Below are 18,940 nucleotides of genomic sequence, written 5' to 3' on the forward strand. Positions count from 1 at the left end.
TCCTACTTGTGCTTTAACTTTTTGAAGGAGAAATTCAGATACCATCATGATCTTAAAAAACTGTTCAATGGATGCTTTTTATGTCTTCGAGGTTTTTTTATGTTTTCATTCTTTTGATGAAAAAATACATACAGGAAAGTTAAATGGCATCAGTTAGCACAGAAATATGCCTTAAATGAAGCCCAGATAAAAAAATGCTCATTAATAGCCTGAGCTTGGGTTATCCTTGTGTAACAAGGGTCTTGACTTTAAAAAGAACAACTGTTTAAACCTTGTATAATGTAGAACTCTTCAAAAAGTAGATATATTTTTGCCTCTAATTTTTTAATGCCTTTTTTTTTCATGAAAGGTAGTGCAGATTGAGGTCATAATTATTATTAACATGTAGTTTCTCAAGCTTTTTACAGTTTTAGTAGTAACTTAAAGTCTGTTGGCAAGAGACTATTGGTTGAGCTATTTTTATTTTTATTGCTCTCTAATTTTTTGTTCTATTTTTTTTTTATTCTTACAGTATAAGAGTGAAATATGGTAGGAGACTCTACAAATTTGAAGTAGCTGCTCTGGTAATTTTCCATAAAAAAAAATTTGGCAATGGGTGCACTGTGCCATTGTATTGATTTTCTGTGGGATGATATTTTTGAGCTTGCACAGGCAGGTGTGGAAATGATGCTGCCTGGTCAAAGGAGATGGGACACTGGTTGGTGGAATATGAAGAAGGCTGCCTTAACAGATGGCTAGCACCTCTAACACCTCTTGCTGGTGTCATCTATAATAACAGTTCAGATGATATATAGACAAAGAATAGAGAACTTTTTCTCTCATTCTTTGGCCACATACCTTGATTATTTTTATGTGTCTTCTGAAATCTCAGAGTGGCAGAGTCAGTCAGTATGAGTCCTGCTTCATCTAAAATACATCTGTTCTACTCACAAGGAGGCTGTCCTGGCTGTAGGGAAAGTTCAAGAACTACCTGTTGAAACTCAGTGTAGAAGAATGGAAGTGAGTGAGGTTGCAGAAAGGTTTTGCCAGATCTTGGGTGGTGATGTTTATTGTCTGCAATGCTTTAGGATCAGTGATTTTAGTTAAGATGCTCAATGTGACAGGCAGTTGCTGGGTTAACTTACGAAAGTTCAGTTATTTCTAATGTTTAATTAACTCTGCTAATAAACACATTCTTTTGATCCATTCCATTTTTAAGTAATATAGACAATACCATAGAGCTATCAGCAGAATATACAACTGATTTATAAAAAGTTATTAAAATATATTTGAGTTTAATAGTGTGATTTCTATATAGTATATTTTAACACAAGTCCCTTGCAGAATTGTTAGAACTTTAAATAGACACTGGCATGTTTTGTAAGACCACCTGGTCTTTTACTGTGCACTCCAGTGACACATTAATAAAATGTGTTACTGTAAATTGCTTACTGGTATCAGATTTATGGATATGCCTGTAAATTCCAATAGATCCATGATGTTAGCAGGACTTAGGGCTGGAAGGTGTCTTTCTGTTGTGGCATACCAAAGTCATGCCTGTACCCTGGGAGATCATAGTGCTCTGTGCTGGCATGTATTGAAGACAGATAACTACATTCAGGTTCTGCCAAAGTCTACCCACTGTGGTAGTGGTGACAAGGAATTTATTTCTGGATGCCATGCTGGGCCCATTGTGCGATCTGAGCTTTTGGGTGTGGGTGAATGCAGACGCCTTCTGTCATTTGCATCCACAGGGATGCATCCCCCCATCCCCAGGGAAACCAACAGGACAGCCAACCTCCTCCTGCTCCTTGTGTAAGCTGACCAAGATGAAATAGTCCTTGCAATTTCAAGTTGGGCAATTATTGTGAGTTTGAGCATATGAGCAAGACATACCAGACAGGGATCTAAGGAAAAAGATTGTTTTCACCATCTGGTATTGCTTTTTTTTATATTTTTTATTATTTTTATTATTTTTTTTATTATATTTTTATATTACCTGTGACCTATCTCAAATACTAATGGGAAAAGCAGGAAGTAGCCAACCCTGAATAAACTGGTCATTTAGGTCAGTATTAAGAATACTTTTTGGTGCTTTCTGGCAGAGAGCTAAAGCATGAGGTTTACTTTGTACACATTGTGTTGGTCAGTCTGTTGACTTCAGGCACAGGTAACAAATGGGAAGATTCATGTTTCAGACTTTCTTTGTGCCTAGTTGTAATATACCCAGGCATATTATTTTTATACATATTATACAGTTGAAACACTGTAAAAAGAGATTGTGCTGTGTTTTGCATCTCACCAATGCTAACAAGCAGTGTTGAGCTCAACTGTTTCTGCATCATTCCTGCTAGAACTTCTTTATAAACTATGGTGCTAGCAGTGAAGCAGCTGTGCCTATGCACAAATGTGTGAATTGGTGTGCTAAACAGATTAGATGACAGAAATTCTGAAGAAAATAATCTGTTGTTTAAGGACTATGACAGAAAGATGTCATTGTTCTTTGAGAGTTGATTACTTGCCCTAGAATACCTTTGGAAAGCATTAGCCAAGAGTGCATGCAGAACCAAAGGATGCATTGACTTGTTAATTGTATTAGTGTAATTGTTGTTTAATGTTACAGAATAATGAAAGCCAGTGGCTTTCATTGTTAATGGTATTATTGTGTTACCATTATCTAAGAGGAAAAAGCAAGAGTAGTCAACATCTGCAGAAGAGAGGGGCTTTTAAAGCATACAACATTAATAACTGTGCTATGGAAGTATCATCTTTCTGGTTTGTGTTTCAAGGAGATAAACATTTCTCTGTGCTTTTCTGGTTTTGCTTGGTTTTAAACAGGTGTCTGAGATTACTAAACCAGAGAGACCTTAGTAAAGATGTAAATGGATAATTTGAGCCATGTTTTCCTACATCTTACTTTTAAAATTTGCTCTTGAACTAGCTAAGAGGAGACCAAGGTTTGTATTTGCAAAGGAATACAATACTTACAGCCCTTCAGTGCTGTGAGTGACTTTTTATTTGGAATTCTTTCCAGATAAGACATTTTATTTACAGAAGTTGTGTCAGTATAGGCAACATTTGCAGGTTAATCTGCATTTAGCTTTTATAGTAACAGCAAGCCTTCTTGCTAACTTTTGCTTCCTTCCTCAACTCTGTGTTGGAGAGAAAAATCTAAACAGTGCAGAATTAAGAGCAAACAGATGTTTTGATCAAATTGGAAGTCAGCTTTCACTTGCAAGGCTTCATCTAATTAAATTGCTGCAGTTTTTTGTCTCCAGATGCATGAAGCAGACCCTTTTTATTCCTGCAAAAACTGTAAGACTACAAGAGTGAGAAAAATTTGATATCATACTCTGTATTCATCTCTCTTTTTCTTTTTTTAAATCATGATTTTCTAAACTTCTGTCTGGATCAGACAACATGTATTAAAGAAGAATTTCCAAAGTCAAGCTATAGCTCAATCTCAGTTTTGAATAATTTACTATTAATGTAATGTGAGGTACTTGCATGAGTCAGCACCAGAAGGATTTATCGTGGTCATGTAACAAGCCTTCGATGCAATTGTGTATGTTTAAGTGCCTGTACCCACTTGCCAGTCCCACTCAGTTTCCTTTTAGACAAGACAAGCTGCTAGTATTGTCTTCCTGCAGGTAAAATGCACTAAATGATCAACTGTTGTGTTTCATGAAGTAGTGTTTGGTGACAGACTTTTCATTTGCATGTGGAGGGAAAAACAAACAAAACGAGTGCCTTTGTTATGGATTTCTTTTCACCTCAGCAGTAATATTTGCCTTATGGAAGTAGTGTGTAAAATTTGTATTGCAGTTTTGATGGAAGCATACCTTCACCTCCAGAGCTAGTCCTTTTGCTAGTTTGTTTACAGAAATAGTTCTGGTGCCATCCTGAATCACTGCAGTTGGCTGTCCTCTTTGAGGTGTTAATGCTGTCTTTGTGTATCTTTGTGCCTTCAACAAAAAGTTAAGTTTTATAGAACAACAAATAGTACTTAGGTGCTACGTGTGCAGGTGCTTACATAGCTAGCAGAATGAAGCACCAAACTGAAGGTTGGTATCCACAGAGTTCAGCCCCTCTGAACATCCTTTAAGGCTTAACTAAAACTGTGCATGTCTGGTGTGCATACAGTCACAGTTTACCTGTCAAAATTTTCTTACTCCATCAGAAACAGAACTTTTCAGCAACTGAAGTAGTATTATGTACAAAAGATACTTTTATCAATGGATTTTTAAGGGAACAGATCTTGGTTTGAGAGGTGTTGAACAGTAGGAGTAGGGAGCTGCCTGTTGGAAGCTGGGACCTGTGGCTGTAGTACCCCATACTCTGCTGCTCTCTTGTTGAATTTTTGTTCTTAAGTAATTGTCTCCAAACTCGATAATGAAAACACTTGTAGGCATGGCAGCTTCACCAAATAGTTTCAGTGTCAGAGCTGTTTGACTGTTAGACAGTTGATTGTTGTACTGTACTTAGGAAGTTTGAGAACATCCTCGAAAATTGATGTTTTACTTGTGTTCTGAGTAAAATCTGAAAAACCTGTCTGAAAGTGCCTTTAAGAGTTGGGCATCTAACTGATCTTTGTGCCCTTGCAAATCTGTGCACTCTCCCATTGTGGTTAGTGAGCTGTATTTTAACTCCATCTGTGTAGTTCTTTTGTGAGTAGGACAATTTGGAATTTCCTTACAGAGATTGCTTACAGGATGCTTGCTGGGACCTCAAGTTAACACTCAGAATCCAGGTGTCTGTTGTGTTTTAAAAATTCAAATGTGTAGTTCTGTGTATCCTTCAGGTTTGTTTTTAGTGTCTTCAAATGAAGGCTCCAGATAATATATAACATAAATTTAAAATACCTTCCAGTAGAAATATATAGGTGATGTAAGAGATGTAATTGAGCATTTAATTATTCTTTTTTACTGTGTGGTTGAAAAAACAATCAAGTTCACCAAATCTAGTTCAGCAGTTTCCATAACTAGAAGATTTCTCTCTGTGTCTGAAACCTAGTACCCGTGAACTCACTAATGTCTTCCATAATTAAGCCAAGGACCCAAAAAGCAGAAGCCTCTTCTGGTCCTGTCTTTTGACTGATCTGTAGAAGTTGTCCATCCACAGAACAGATCCAAACTCCAGCAAAAATAATATTATGTGGTTGACTTTATTATATTGTGTACAGGAAAAGTAGGCGGGTGAGATAAAATATTCTAGCTCTAAAATTACTAAAAATAAGTACTTGTACTTTTTTTTTCCTGGTCTTTTGTAGAGCATTAAAAAAATATTACTCATGGAACAATTCACAGTATATATTTATTAAAATTGTAATTTCAAAATAAGAGACAGTGCCTAAAAAAGAAATACAATTAAATTATAACTAACATCCCATATAGCAGGACTGATCTTAAACTGTTTATTATATAAAGTGTTGTGTAGTGGTTTGCTTTCAAGTGATGCTACCTTTAATACTGTAATCAATAGACTTTTTTGCAGTTTGAGAGGTTTGGCTCTCACCCTTAATATAAACTGCAGATGATTTCCCTTTAAAATTTAGGTGCAGATGTGATAGAACCAAATGATGACTTCTGCTTTTGTGTTAACCTTTGTGTTACAGGAATACATTTGTTTTAAAAAGCCTTGGCAATTAATTTTCTCTATTAAAGGAGAAGAACCTGCTTTTGATTCAGCACTTCGCTGTTCTAGCACTGCAGAAACTGTCTGTTTACCACGGAAAGGGATAATGTGACTTAAAGAAGATGGCTCAATCCTATTTGGCAGGATCGGAGGGGGTGGTGAATGTTGGACATTTGCCGAGAGAAACTGTGTTAAGCACAGCGTCTGTTTTGCGCGGTGGGCTGGCGTAGCGAGGGGGGACCACTGCATCCTCCGAGGTGCAACGTGTGTGTGTGTGTGTGTGTATGTGTGTGTGTGTGTATATATGTGTGTGTGTGTGTGTGTGTGTGTGTGTGTGTGTGTGTGTGCATGCGTGTGTCGGCGCAGTGGCTGCTGCTGCGGAATTCCGGGGATGAATTACTTGATGTGCACAACTGAAGGTGCCGTTCGCTCCACAAAAGCGGTGCGCTGCCACTAGCCTGAGAGAGGCAGCCTGCGGCTCTTCGTGACAGCTCGAGGTGGAAGGACCTCAACCTGCGGTCCTCCCCCCGCCCCCAAGAGATCCTTAGTCCATTCCTTTATAGTGGTTCATTTGGCTCTCTGTCATCGCCAGAATGCTGCCTGTGAATGTGTGTCATGATTACAATAGAGTGTGGTAACACATAACAGCAATGAAAGCCCAGCGGGAAAGGCTACAAATTCCAGGGCTGACCTTGGAGTAAGTATTGTCTGTCTTTAATATTTTAATGGTTTCTGCATGATGCCGGCTTTTGTGCAGTCAGGAGCTTTTAACATACGTTTGTGATGACAGGCTGGGAGCACTGCAGCTCCAGGTTGAAGGAACACGTTTTCAGTGCATTGCAGTTGGTTTCAGCAAATGTGTGAGCCTGGAGCCAGGATATTGCAGTGTGTTTGGAAAGAAAGCATTTCTGCATATTTAAAGTTACTGAATCTCAGTGCATGAAGCATCCTGTCAGCTTGTAGGGGAAGAATCTGTCAGTAGGCCATGGTATCTTTCTCTTCAGCTCTCTGTTGTTGTTTATCCCAGCACTGCCTTTTAGAAAGGCCTCTTTCTGTGCTGAATAATAGAGAGCACTGTGAGAGATTAAAGCATTATAAAAATCCTGTTTGTAAAAATTCATCAGGAACAAGACGTATTTTACATACGTAACTGCACTAATGACCTGTATTGACATTCTGGAGGATTCCTGATAGTTTCTGCAGTAAGTATGTTTACCTAATTTACCGGTGTGTTTACTTATACTTGCTTAAAACTGATTAACTAATCTGTGTGCTTTCAGCTATTTAGAGAGTAGCTAAATGAAAACGTGTAATTTTAATGTATAGTGATAGTAAGTGTAGTCTTTTATTCATAAATGCCAGCATATGTTTACTCCAGATATGTTAGTCAATGCCTATATTAATTTCTGGATGTACATACATACATACATACCTCTAGTATACACTGACATGTCAGGCATGTATGTATGCATGTTACAGCCACCATGAGAACTTGCTAATTTTATCTAGGTAAATAGATATGGTTACGTCAGATCCTTTAGTATTCCCTGGGACTGCCCCATTCTTGCTGGATTTAAAAAAAACCCAACAAAACCCTGAATTCTGCAGATGCCTGCGGTAAAGTTATTTAGCTAAGAAAGATTATTATCTCTGGCATCTGCCATGTGTTAAAGAGAGGGCTATAGGTAAGTGTGCAGCGTAGCAAATAATTTATTCTAATAATCACATGAAGGTGACAGAGCACTTTATTCCAATGAACAAATGTAGATGTCATACCGAACAGACCAGACCAGTCATATCAGAATTACATTTGTGAAATGTCTCCAAAATTCTGCATTTCAATCAGGCATCTTCTGGTAAGAGCAGTGTGTGTTAGCTGTGGGCAAGCTAAGCTCTAGATATTTTTCTGAAAAAAACAGCATTACTAATTTCTCAGGAGTTTTGGAGGAGGGGGTCTTATCAGAGATCTCATTAAAATGGTTGCCATGAATAATTGATAATTATACTTCTTTTGAGATGTGGCAATTTAAATATTTTTAAATCAGTCTTCACCGAATTATGTAATCATCATGTGAGAATAACATCACTAGCTGCAAAGGACGAGAAAGGATTCATGTTCTTCAACGTATGTGTGTGTTTTTATAATATGAAGTAATTGTTTACTTCCTCCTTTTTAAAAGTAACCTAACATAATTACACTTGCTGTTCCATATTTTCAAAATATTTAATACTGATAACATTAATAGTTATATTTCAAATTAAATATCAATCATTGCTTTTGCTAAAATGTTGTCTGGATATATTTACTTTTTCCATGTATTTGAATTATTTTTGTCATCACACTTGCTACTTTTTGAACTTGATTTACCTATAGAGAAAAGAAAATACCATATTTTGGTTACTGGCACATAATGATTTCCACAGAGTCATTCTCTCATGATTTCCCAGAGTTGAGTCAATGCAGACTTAAATCATGTCTCCCAAACTGTTAATTGCAACCATTTAAAGAAGAGCATATCTAGAGGGGGGAAAAAGTCAAATTTATTCCTTGCACCCTGAGTCTCATGAATTTTCTTTCAGTAAAGTTTAAATGTTGCGACTAGAATTATGTTGTCTCCCTGAGAAACAAGTACAGTCTGTCTACTTTATATTCATTACTTGCAAAAAGCTCCTTGAAAGAATATTAAATCCAAAATAAAGCATTCCAAATTTAGTAAGTGTAAGAAGTAAGGCTGCCTGTCATACACTGTGATAATTTGTTTTAACAGGTTTCTGTAGGTCTTAAAAAAGCAAAGCTGAAGAGTGAATTCTATAGAAGAGCTGGATTGGCACACCAGTGTCATCTCTTGGTGGGAATTTTTAGATCCGTAGTACTAGCACATCTGATGTTGGATGCCCTCAGAGTCTGTACCATTACTGAGACTCTCATGTGTTACAGTAGTGACAATGAGGAAAAATATGAGTAGCTACTAGACAGTGTAGGACTTCCACCTGCTGTGTGTGAGCCGTCCAGTAGAGGAAGGGCAGTGCCCATTGCCATAGAGTATTTCTAAGATTTGTTCACAGCAAGGTGAATTAGGGATCTCAGTCTGGGGCTTGAAGTTAATGTATTCTTCTTCTGCAATGCCAGAGCTGGTTTTTTTTCCTTTCCTTTCAACCATTCTGGCTTTAGTAGATTCTTTATCCCCAGCTGTTACTCCATAGCAGTCCCCTTGCTCTTGCTGCAGCCCTGTGCTTTTGGCCAGTTGATGCCAGTTTTCTTCCGCCATGTAGACTATATTTGGATCAGTTCCAGCTTTCCCTCACTGCTTCTGGTCCTGTTGAAGTCTGGTGGTGGTCTGCATTGCCTGCCTCCACATCTTACCTTGCCATGCCCCCAGGAACTGCAGTGCAAGCAGTGACTGTGCGGCACAGGATTGTTGCCCAGCCTGACTGGTGGACAATTGGGGCCAAACAACCAGCTCTGCTGTAGTGGAGATGAAGAGACAGAGCAGATAAAACATAGAAGTACAAAAGCAGTTTTTACAAGTCTGTCCTGTACTGATCATACAAGAAACAGCAATCTTTCCAGTGCGTGTTGTCGCAGATCAGTGCAGTGCAACGCAACAGAGACTGCCCTAGTGGAACAGTCAAAATCCTTCTGTTGATCCACGTGTTTTTCTGCAGACCTGCATGGGCTGACCGATAGGAACCTGTGTTCAATTTAGCCATTTTCAAAGTGGTATATCAAGCCATTGGTTCTAAATGGATCTTTTCAGCTGAACACTACACGGGTAGTCTGCAGCTGAAACCAAACTAGCTTGTACTCAACTGCTGGTGCTCTTCTGTGCACCTTGTCCAGAGATTATAAAGGCACAGCCAGCAGCCAGATGAATTTCCTCATACACAGTAGCCTTGTCAGAAATTACCTGCAGGCTCATCCTTGTCTCAGTGTGCATGTCCCTGCCAAACTTTGTGCCTTCTCCAAGGCACCTCAAAAAGCAAAAAGTTGCAAAAATGTACAATATCAAAATTGTATTCCTAATCTGTTCTAGAAGCAGTAGTACTCTTCCTGCTCAAATGTTCAGAAAAATCCTGGATCAGGTATCCACCTTGAAAGATTTTTGAAGGCAAAAATCTGGCAAAGTGTTATGCAATTGAAAATCCAAACTGGACCTTGGCTGTGCTTAGCATATTGGCCATCTGCATCTCCACTGGGGACAGGACAGGAGTGCTACCATTGGCTGGCTGAAAGGGTCTGGCAGAAAGCAGAACGTATCTTTATGAAGATGAGCTGAAAAAAGTTCCTCATAAGCTTCTGCCTTTGCTCAGTCTGCAGAGAGTGGTTTTTTTGACAGAAAGCTAAAGCAAATTGCAGTGAGAGTTATGCTGTAAGCATGGTTTTAAAAAGCAGCTTTCTTGTGAGTTTTGTAGGGAAATGTGCATATAATAGCATATTTTAAAAGAGCATCTCTGAAATCTGGCAGTGGCCAGCTGTTTTTTTGAGAATCCTTTTGAATGGAGATGTGCTTGAGGCAACTTCTTAAAGACACCTTTGAAGTCAAATGCTCAAGTAAGGATTTTATGGATGAATTGTTTATATCCATGTTTGATTACCTAGAAGAAGGACTTGGCATTTGTGAGGAAACACTTCATAATTAAATTGATGCTAACTGGAGCACTTCTAATTTTCAGTAAATGTGCAAATTTTAGGCTCTCAGAATGGAAGTTTTTATTAAAATTTTCATATTGCTGATGGAAGTTTATCATGAGTTTTAGTTTTCTTCTTGTTTTTTTGCATATAAAAAACTTAAGCCCCCTGCCCCTCAAGATTCTTTAAGAGGAAAAAAGCACCCCAGTTGCATATTCTGTTTGGTTAGATGTCTAAAAAAAGTTACCATGTTTCACCACTCTTGGGACTTCGTACACAAACTTTTTTCCTGGAGGAAGTCTAGCGTAGTCAATCATACGCATCAACACCAATTCTCATATTTATTTTTATTTAAATCAATTTCATTTTCAGTCAAAACCTCTGTGGCTACTGCCAATCACTTCATTCAGGAGGATGGTCATGTTTTGGTTCTAACCAAAGCTCCTTTCATAACTCCTACACTAAAACATGCGACTCTTGCTAAACCTTCTGTTTACTAGAGATGACATTATTTTAACTTGCAGTCTCACCCCAAGGAGCCTGAGCCCAACCCCAACAAGCCCCTGCAGTCCATGCAGTCCTCTGTTCGCTTTTCATTTTTGGAGGTAAGCAAGTAAACTTCCATTGTTGATGTTGTCTTCTGCATCCAAAACCTAATGATCAAAACGTATTTCAAAAGGAAAATGGAAAAAAAATTAAGTATGTCTCTGCAATCCAAAATACATTTTTCTTGATAAGCTGCTGTTCTGAAGGTATTTTATGGGAAAAAAACACAGAATAATCGGTATTTTGAGACTTAGTACAGAGACTCTAGATACTGATGTATAATTCTGTGTTGTTTTGACTGCTTAGGAGTGTATCTGAAATACTACAGTTTGCTTCCTGTGATCATACCTCAGATTGTATTCTGTTATGTGAGAAGTTTAAGGTGCATTCAGAAATGAGGGTGATTCATGAAACACATGGTTATTTTTTGCTTGAGTGAGGGTTAGTAGTGAGTTGAGTGATTCAGAAGAACACAAAGTCATATTCAGTAAATTGGTAGGACTGTTTTGACTGCAGGACTAGGAAGATTTTAAGCTTTGCTCTATTTCAGTAATGTTCTTGATAAGCCTTAAAAGCTACATGCAACATCCTGTTCACCTTCTTCTTTCTTCTATTTCCATGTTTATTCATAAGAATATTTCTTTTTTTGCACTTGTCAGAAAGGTAGTTGTTGTCATGAGATCAGAAAATCATTAAGTGCTAAAAATTACTTTGTAATGCTCCCTAATACATAAAATTATAATAATAGTTGATGGGTGTTTCTCATACAGAAAAACTTTTTTTACTTCCTTATTTTCTGTTTAATGCAGAAAGTTAAATTGCTAGTCAGCGATCTCATCGATGTCAGTCACTGAGATTCTGCTCCATAGGGAAAGTAGTTTTTAAAATCAGTTACTAATAAGTTATCAGTGCCTCATGGATTAAAAAAAACCAAAACCAAGCCACTTTTAATTTTCATCAGAGGTCTCACTTGTTACTGTGAGAATAAGAGCTACCACCTTATTAAATTACATAATAAAGCATATTTTTGCTTTTTTTGGTACCACCTCAAACATGGTGTGGCAGAGTTGCTTGGATGTATTAATCTCCTTCAGTATACTGACCAAATTAATATGTGAGAGCCCTTCTGTCAAGGGCTTGATGTGACACTGAAAAATGGAGCAATAACCTAAAGACTTGATATGTGTTTTTGAAGAAATGCTGTAGTTTTTTATATATTCTGTTTTGTTAGAAAAGAGTTGATATGAGAATCCCTTATTTGTGCAATTTTTTGAATGATTTAAATAAAGACACTTTTTTCCTCAGTGAAAACACTTTTATGTTTGTTTGATGAATTACTAGCAAAATCATCCGATAGTATAGAATGCTTAATGAAATTAACATTTTCTAATTCGGTTTTTATACAGCCAGAAAAATCACTTCCCTTTTTGGTGAAGGATGTGCTCTTTTTCAGAATTTCAGTTTTGTGGAATCAAAAAGCTGTATACAAATTTTATATTTTGTATTTTATATTTTGTATGACCTGGATGACCTGCTGAATGGCCTTTGCAGATGCGTGGATGTGCTGCTGTGCAAACTGCGCTGTAGACACAGTTCTCAGTGTTTTTAGAACTCAGACCTTGTTTACCCCTCTGGGTGGCAGAGACTTCCAACAGTGCCAAGTTTGAGCTTTTCATCCTATGATGGAGGACTTTGGGAGCAGACTTTTCAGATGCTTTTTGAAGAAATAGAGTAGAAATTACTGATTCTGCTTGATGTGGAACCTCATCCCTTGATACGTCTGGAAAATGTCAAAGTTCATAGGGAATTTTCTTAGGTTCTTTTGTCCTGAAATTTATGTAAGTCTCTGCTGGAATGGTTACTTTTTCCCTGGACTGGAAATGTTTGAAGTGTGATGAAATCTGAAACAGAGTGCTGTATTTATCTCTAGCTGTAGAGATCTGCTGATGTATTGAACATCAAATGTTTTAGTTACTAGTTATTCTTAAGCTTGACCTAGTGTAGTGGAAAGATGGAATGTGTTGGTTTTTAGGGTATATAAATAATTAGCATTTCCTGTTCCATTAGCTTAGAATACTCCCATATGTGGGAGGAATTACTTCAGTGACACTACTTCTGCTTATATTCAGAAATGTTAACATGGGAGCCTTACCAGAATGAATGGTTAGGGTTTTACTCCGTTATTTCTCTCTCTTAACATGCTGGCTCATCTCCCTCATGGCCTTTGACTTGCACAGCTGCTCCTTGGGCGGTTGTTTTTGTTGAACTTCTGCTTATAGCAGTTGTCACATACAGTAGTAGTCTGAAGGGAACCTTTTGCCAGCTAGATGATGAAGATCTTTTCAAAATAAACAGTAACATCCTGCTGGTACAGTGTGATTCTACCCATTCTTTACTTTTGAGAGAGGGTGGGGGATGAGGTGGTATTTCAGAGCTCAGGAAGGATCTCAGGCACACATTTGCTATTATATTTTTATGTTTGGTTTGAGTCACCTGAAAACTTCCAACTGCTGTGTGGGGGAAAAGTACATGCAGTTTTAGTACTAATAATTATAAGCAGCAGATTTGCAAGAAAAGAGAGAAGATGATGTAAAGAACTGAGCACAGCTACTGAGATATTAAAGATCCTCATGCATCTAACATAATTTTAGTGTTTTTCTTTGCTGTGGATAATTTGGAGTCCTTTATCAGAGTAACGGGGAGTGGAGTGGGGAAAGTATTTAAAAAAAAAAACAGGAGGAAACACTAAGTGCTAGAAGTTATAGTAGCTTCTAGTAAAAGCGATAAAGAAGATGGAAATAGTAAATTAAAAATATATATAACAGCATGCATTTGAACTTGAAGAGTGCAGAGTGATGATTGTCAACAAAAAATATCTTTTTGTTCAACCTTTTGCTTTACTGATGTCATTGATACTGGACTGGGAGGAAAAAAAAATATCTAAGGCAGTTGATAGAAAGCTCTTAGTGTCTAAAAAAGAGAAAAGGTTATAATGAATTTTCCAGAAAGCCTTTATTCAGGAGCATGAAGATTACACATATGTCAGGCACTGTACAGACAGAAATGTTACTACCTGGCTAAAACTGGTGAAGAGGTTGACAGAATTCATTCTGAAGCTTTGAAAAAGAAAGCATTAAGTAAAAAAGGCCATGTACACTTTTTTTTAATGGTCAAATTTTTTATAGGCTATTTTATGAGGAAAATCCAGTTCACCTGACTGTATCCACAGCTAAATTGGCAGGAAGGCAAATGAGAATTATTATCTATACCTTTCGGTAATGTAATCTGCTCTTTTGGGAAGCTTGTGAGGATTCCACCATAAACACTGCATTTTACATGGGGTCATGTTGTCAAATGATTATGTGTTGCCAAGAGTGGCAATTAGAAGTATAACTAGCATGGATTAAACCTCATCCTATGGCATTGAGTTGAAAGAAGAACATATGTCAGTGTTACAGAGAGCTTGCCACTTTTTGGTAATTAGTATTAAGGTCTTATATCTGGAAATTGCCAAAAAATGTTGATACCTGCATTTTTTTTTAATGTAACCTGAATCTATGATATGAATGAGTAACCGTTACAAAGGGAGAATTAATATAAGACTTTAAAATATAAATTGATACAAATAAAAAATTAAATTATTAAATTTTATACAAAATTTATTTCAGCTGTCTAAATTCATATACCAAATTGTTGAAATAAAATTCAGTGTGCTCCTATTCTTCCACTTTGTTTGCATCCCCTTTTTTTCCCCCATGACATTCTGCATTCCTGAATTAGATAAAGACAGAAAGCTTAAAATAGCTACTTTCTAACGACGGTACTGGTTTGTATTATTAAATCATCAATGAAATGGATGGCTTCTGTCAAAAAATGACAGTTTGTAGTGATTTTTTTATTGTTATGAAAGTGAGCATGTTTAAAGAGCTTTTAAATGTTTTCTGGCTCTATGTGATGCTGCATGGGCAGGTGGGGCATATACACCCATGAGAAAAATGTAATGGACAGTAGGAATTTAGTTTGTTGTTTGGTTTTTACATTACTGAAAGCAATAGTTTGTTTCTAAAGGTAGCAGCATTCCCATGTTTTGGGAGGAAGGTGGTGTGGACAGTGTTGGTGTGTTCTGCTGCCTATGTGGGCTGGCTGGGCTGGGGCACTTGGTGGGGCTGCTGGGCAGAATTGACTCAGGGACTTGCACTGCTAGACTGATGTCCAGAGGCTCTGTCTGTCCTGCCCTTGACCCAATTGCCATGACCATGTTCCTGCCCTCTTCTCCATTAGCTCTTGATCCTGTGGCTGCACTAAGCTGAATCTCCACCATGAGTGACAGCAGGCCCCTCTTAGGAGCAAGGAGGGAGTGGGGCAGCGCTTTTCTGCATGGTGGGACCCAGTGGTAGTGTGTACTTGGACTGGCAGTCCACTGCCTTTGGCAGCACTAGCTGCCCACTCAGACTGGAGCAACAGCCAAGGTGACAGCTGTTATAAGTGCTGGTTAATGATTAAATCTGGTGTAAGCATACTGTCTAGCTAGACAGGGAATACTACAGAAAAAGAAGGACTAGTACTCCCTGTTGAGGAGGGACTTGTGCAGACACATGACATGGTTCTGTCAAGGTAGAGTAAAATTGTTGTAGAGGAGTTAGCTATTAAATCTGGACTCTTCTGGTCTCAAAGTAGTTTTACTTCTGTGTTATTTACTATGGAACTGCTACTTCCTGGATTCATAAGGTTTTATAAAAAACACAAGGAGTACATTTCAGAGGATGCCTCCTTTCCCTCCTTTCCTCAGTGACATAGCTTCCATACCCAGGGATTCTTAAACAGACATTTTTCTTTAAAATTTATTTCCGCCTTAATTTTCTGATACCAGTACAAAGTACATTGACCTTAAGGTTATGCTGACAGATGAAGCTGTTGATTTGTTACCCTGAAACGGGAAGTTCTTGGGAACAGCTGATGTGGATAAGGGAAAGAATCACTTGGCTCAATTTCTTTCTCAATTTTTTTCTTTAAATGAGGAAAACCTGCTGTTTCATCTCTCAAAATAATCTGATTAGTATTCATGAACATCAGCCATGAAGCACGAGTTCCTCAAGGTGAAATAAATTAATCTTTGGCTTTCTCTTCCAAAAGTAGTCATTCTGCTCTGAAGTTATTTTTATGTCCTTGCTGTTCTCTTAACTCTTTGGGACTACTTATTTTACCATATGAAACATTTTCCTCAGCTCTTCCCTGTACTCCCTCATATTGAGACTTGTGACAGGTCAAAGGGAGAGCTGTTTCCCTTGGAACTTGAAAATGGAAAATGAAAACCAATTTCATTGCATGTATAATTTTTTTGTGATGTAGAAATGAGATGTGAGAAGTAAGAAAAGCAGCCCCTTACTCAGCAGATGTCATCTCTTGTGTGCTCAATTGTGCTATTCTAGCTTCAGCTTTTGAAATACTTTAGGAAGTTTTCTGTTGTTTGAGCTCTCTGGAGTCACAGCACTGGAGATTTTTGCTTGTGGGTCATCAGTATTTTGTTGAGTGCTAGTCTGCGATATGTGCATAACCATATTAGTATTGTAATGACATTGCACCAGTGTAAATGAGGGTTCAGCTGAGAACTGCAGAAGCTGTCATCAGTGAACATGGAGTCCCCTGGAGGATCTTCGCTATTAGTTTTTATCCAAGACGAATATAGGGATCTGAATTTCTGATTCCATGTAGGGTTTTATGAGCTGGTGCTAAAGAGGGTGTGGTTTTACTTGTCGCACACTGATGCAAAATCAGGGAGGTTAAGGCTGTATTGGTATGATGATGGTTTGTAAAGCTTCTGGAGTATGAAACTTGATTTTGTCATATCATAAAGATTAGGCTTTAAACACATATTTAAAAGCTCCCATGACAAACTGAATTCTTCCATGTGACTTTGTCTTATGCACATAACTTTTTCAATTTAATTTGTGACTTGTACTACTTGATATTATTCTGCAGAAAGATTTAGGTATATATATATTTAGATCAAGTAAAGCAAGGAAAAGGAGCTTCCCTCTAAGTTCAAGGGACAGATGACAGAATCTTAGAAAGCTTACCAGAAATAGAGATCTTTGCTTTCATCCTGTGTTGTTGGGTGGGGGTTTTTTTTGTGTTTTTTTTTTTTTTTAATTTATGCGTAAGGTGCATCTTAAGAAATCAAGGAAGTTCTTGTGACAGTTATTTTTTCTGATAGACTGAAAGCTACAGACACAGAGCTCATGTGAATCATTTTAAATGTCAGTTTGTTGATCTCCTCTCCCTCAATTCTCGTAAAAATCCTCCCAAAGTACTTGTGTGCTAGTTTTTTTAAATCTTTTGGCCTTTCAGGTTGTATTTTGTGTTTACCGTTGAATGTTAAATTTTTAAATTTGGTATGCTAAACCTTCTAAGCATTTTGAGGAGGTAACGTGAATTTGAATTTGAAAATTACAGTAATTTTGGAGTGGGTCTGTAACAGGGGAATGCTGAATTTGAAGACAGATTTTATTTTTTATTCAAAACATTGCTTGTAAAAACATCTTTCTTACATCTTATAGTTTGAAGTCTGTGCAGTCATAGGAATGACCTGAATGGAGATTCCTTGAACTGTTTTTTTACTACTTTTGCTAGAACTTTTGCTGCTTTCTAAAACAGAGAATTAAAATATTCTGAAAGTATTTCCCACTGAGATATTCCCTCATAATAATGCTTACTTTTACCATAATTTGATGTGCTGCTCAGCTTACTTAGGAAAGTGTTCATTGGCTAATCTGTGAATGTTTTTGCCATACAGCTCTTAAACACAAATGACCTGGTACAGGCACATTTTGAAATCAAAACCTTATATTACTCTGTAGATTTTTCTTTCCCCACATTTTTAATTAAAAAATCCTCACAACATAAGTTGTTAATACTTACAAAAAATTTACCACACCTAAATCAGAAATTGTAAGAAAGGAGGGAGGATGACCAGGAGTTCTATTTGGGGCCACACATAGATTAGGTGAGTTGAGTACTGCACACTGTGGTGTTAAGAAAACACTGCAGTTCAAAGAGACAGTTAAAATTTTAATAATTTATCTGCATTCTGCGTACAAAAACAACTCTTGTGGTGGGTCTTGAAATGTACTGGAAAATGGACAGTCTGCTCTCTTCCTATGCTGTCATATTATGGAGTTTCATGTACATGCAACTTACATGCTAGCAGTTGTCATAAGTAGCTGTGTGACTGTTCCCATTGACCTCTGCGCTTTGCCTGCCTGGTTACATATCTGTTAGTAGTGACTGAAATGTGCTGAGCCTCAGCTGCCCTCAACCAGCATGTACAATTCAGACTTTTGTAGTATGGCTTCAAAATTGGCTTAATCTGATTTGATAAGAATGCATTTAGTACATTGTAAATGCAAGGTCTCTACTATCCAAAATGGGACTGTCTGTAATCTGTTGTCAATCAGTTCTTGCAGATACAGAGAAACAGCTAGGTTACCCTGACAATTGTCCCTATATTTTTCTTTAAAAATTTTGTCTGGTAGGGATGTCAGTGGTTCACTACCAGCAGAAGTATTTCCTGAGGTGATTCTACCAAAAATCACAAATTCTACAGTCTTTTTGCAGAACAGTGGCAAATTTCAGCTGGTCCTTGTGTGAGATGCCAGAGGAAAAAAATCCTGCAGTTATATTCTTGGGATGGAAATTCTCAACCTTGCTCAATGCCAATGCTGCAGCATTATGTTGCATCTGCATCATTTTATTGCACCTTGATAAAAATAGACGCAGAACAGAAACCAGTGCTGTGTGCATCAGCCTTCCCTACAACACACAGCTCTAGCAGAGGAAATGCTTTGAGACTCTCAAAGACTTCAAGTGGGGAATGCAGAAGAAGGAGGTGTGCATTGGAAGCACACTGCTGTCCCTGCAGTGGCCTTTTGTGAGGGTTTCATTATTTCTGTTGTACACTTGGAAACGACTTGTTTCCACTGCTGTGCTGGCTGAATTGCTTCACGCTGAAAGTTGGTGATCATTTAGGACGTCTTGCTTTGGTAATAGCTTATTCTTGAGTACTATAGAAGTGATAGCTTCACAGTTCTGAAAACGTTTTAAAAATTAATATTGTAGAAACAAAGTGATAAATAGGAATGAAAATGCATGAGA

The 18,940-nt window shown here is 37.7% G+C and overlaps 1 protein-coding gene across 5 annotated transcripts in view; it reads left to right on the forward strand.

Moving 5' to 3' along the window:
- MAST4 (microtubule associated serine/threonine kinase family member 4) overlaps positions 1–18,940 on the forward strand; it is a 279,747-nt gene that overhangs the window by 146,669 nt on the left and 114,138 nt on the right. The window contains exon 1 of one of the 5 annotated variants that reach the window (XM_015653500.3): positions 5,966–6,310. The exons of the other annotated variants lie outside the window; for them this stretch is intronic. Coding sequence (XP_015508986.1) covers positions 6,264–6,310 — 47 coding nt within the window. The 5' untranslated portion in view covers positions 5,966–6,263. Of the gene's footprint in view, positions 1–5,965; positions 6,311–18,940 lie in introns of those variants that run through there. 5 annotated transcript variants of the gene reach the window in all.

The sequence above is a fragment of the Parus major genome, chromosome Z (genome assembly GCF_001522545.3).
Source record: "Parus major isolate Abel chromosome Z, Parus_major1.1, whole genome shotgun sequence".
NCBI lineage: Eukaryota > Metazoa > Chordata > Aves > Passeriformes > Paridae > Parus > Parus major.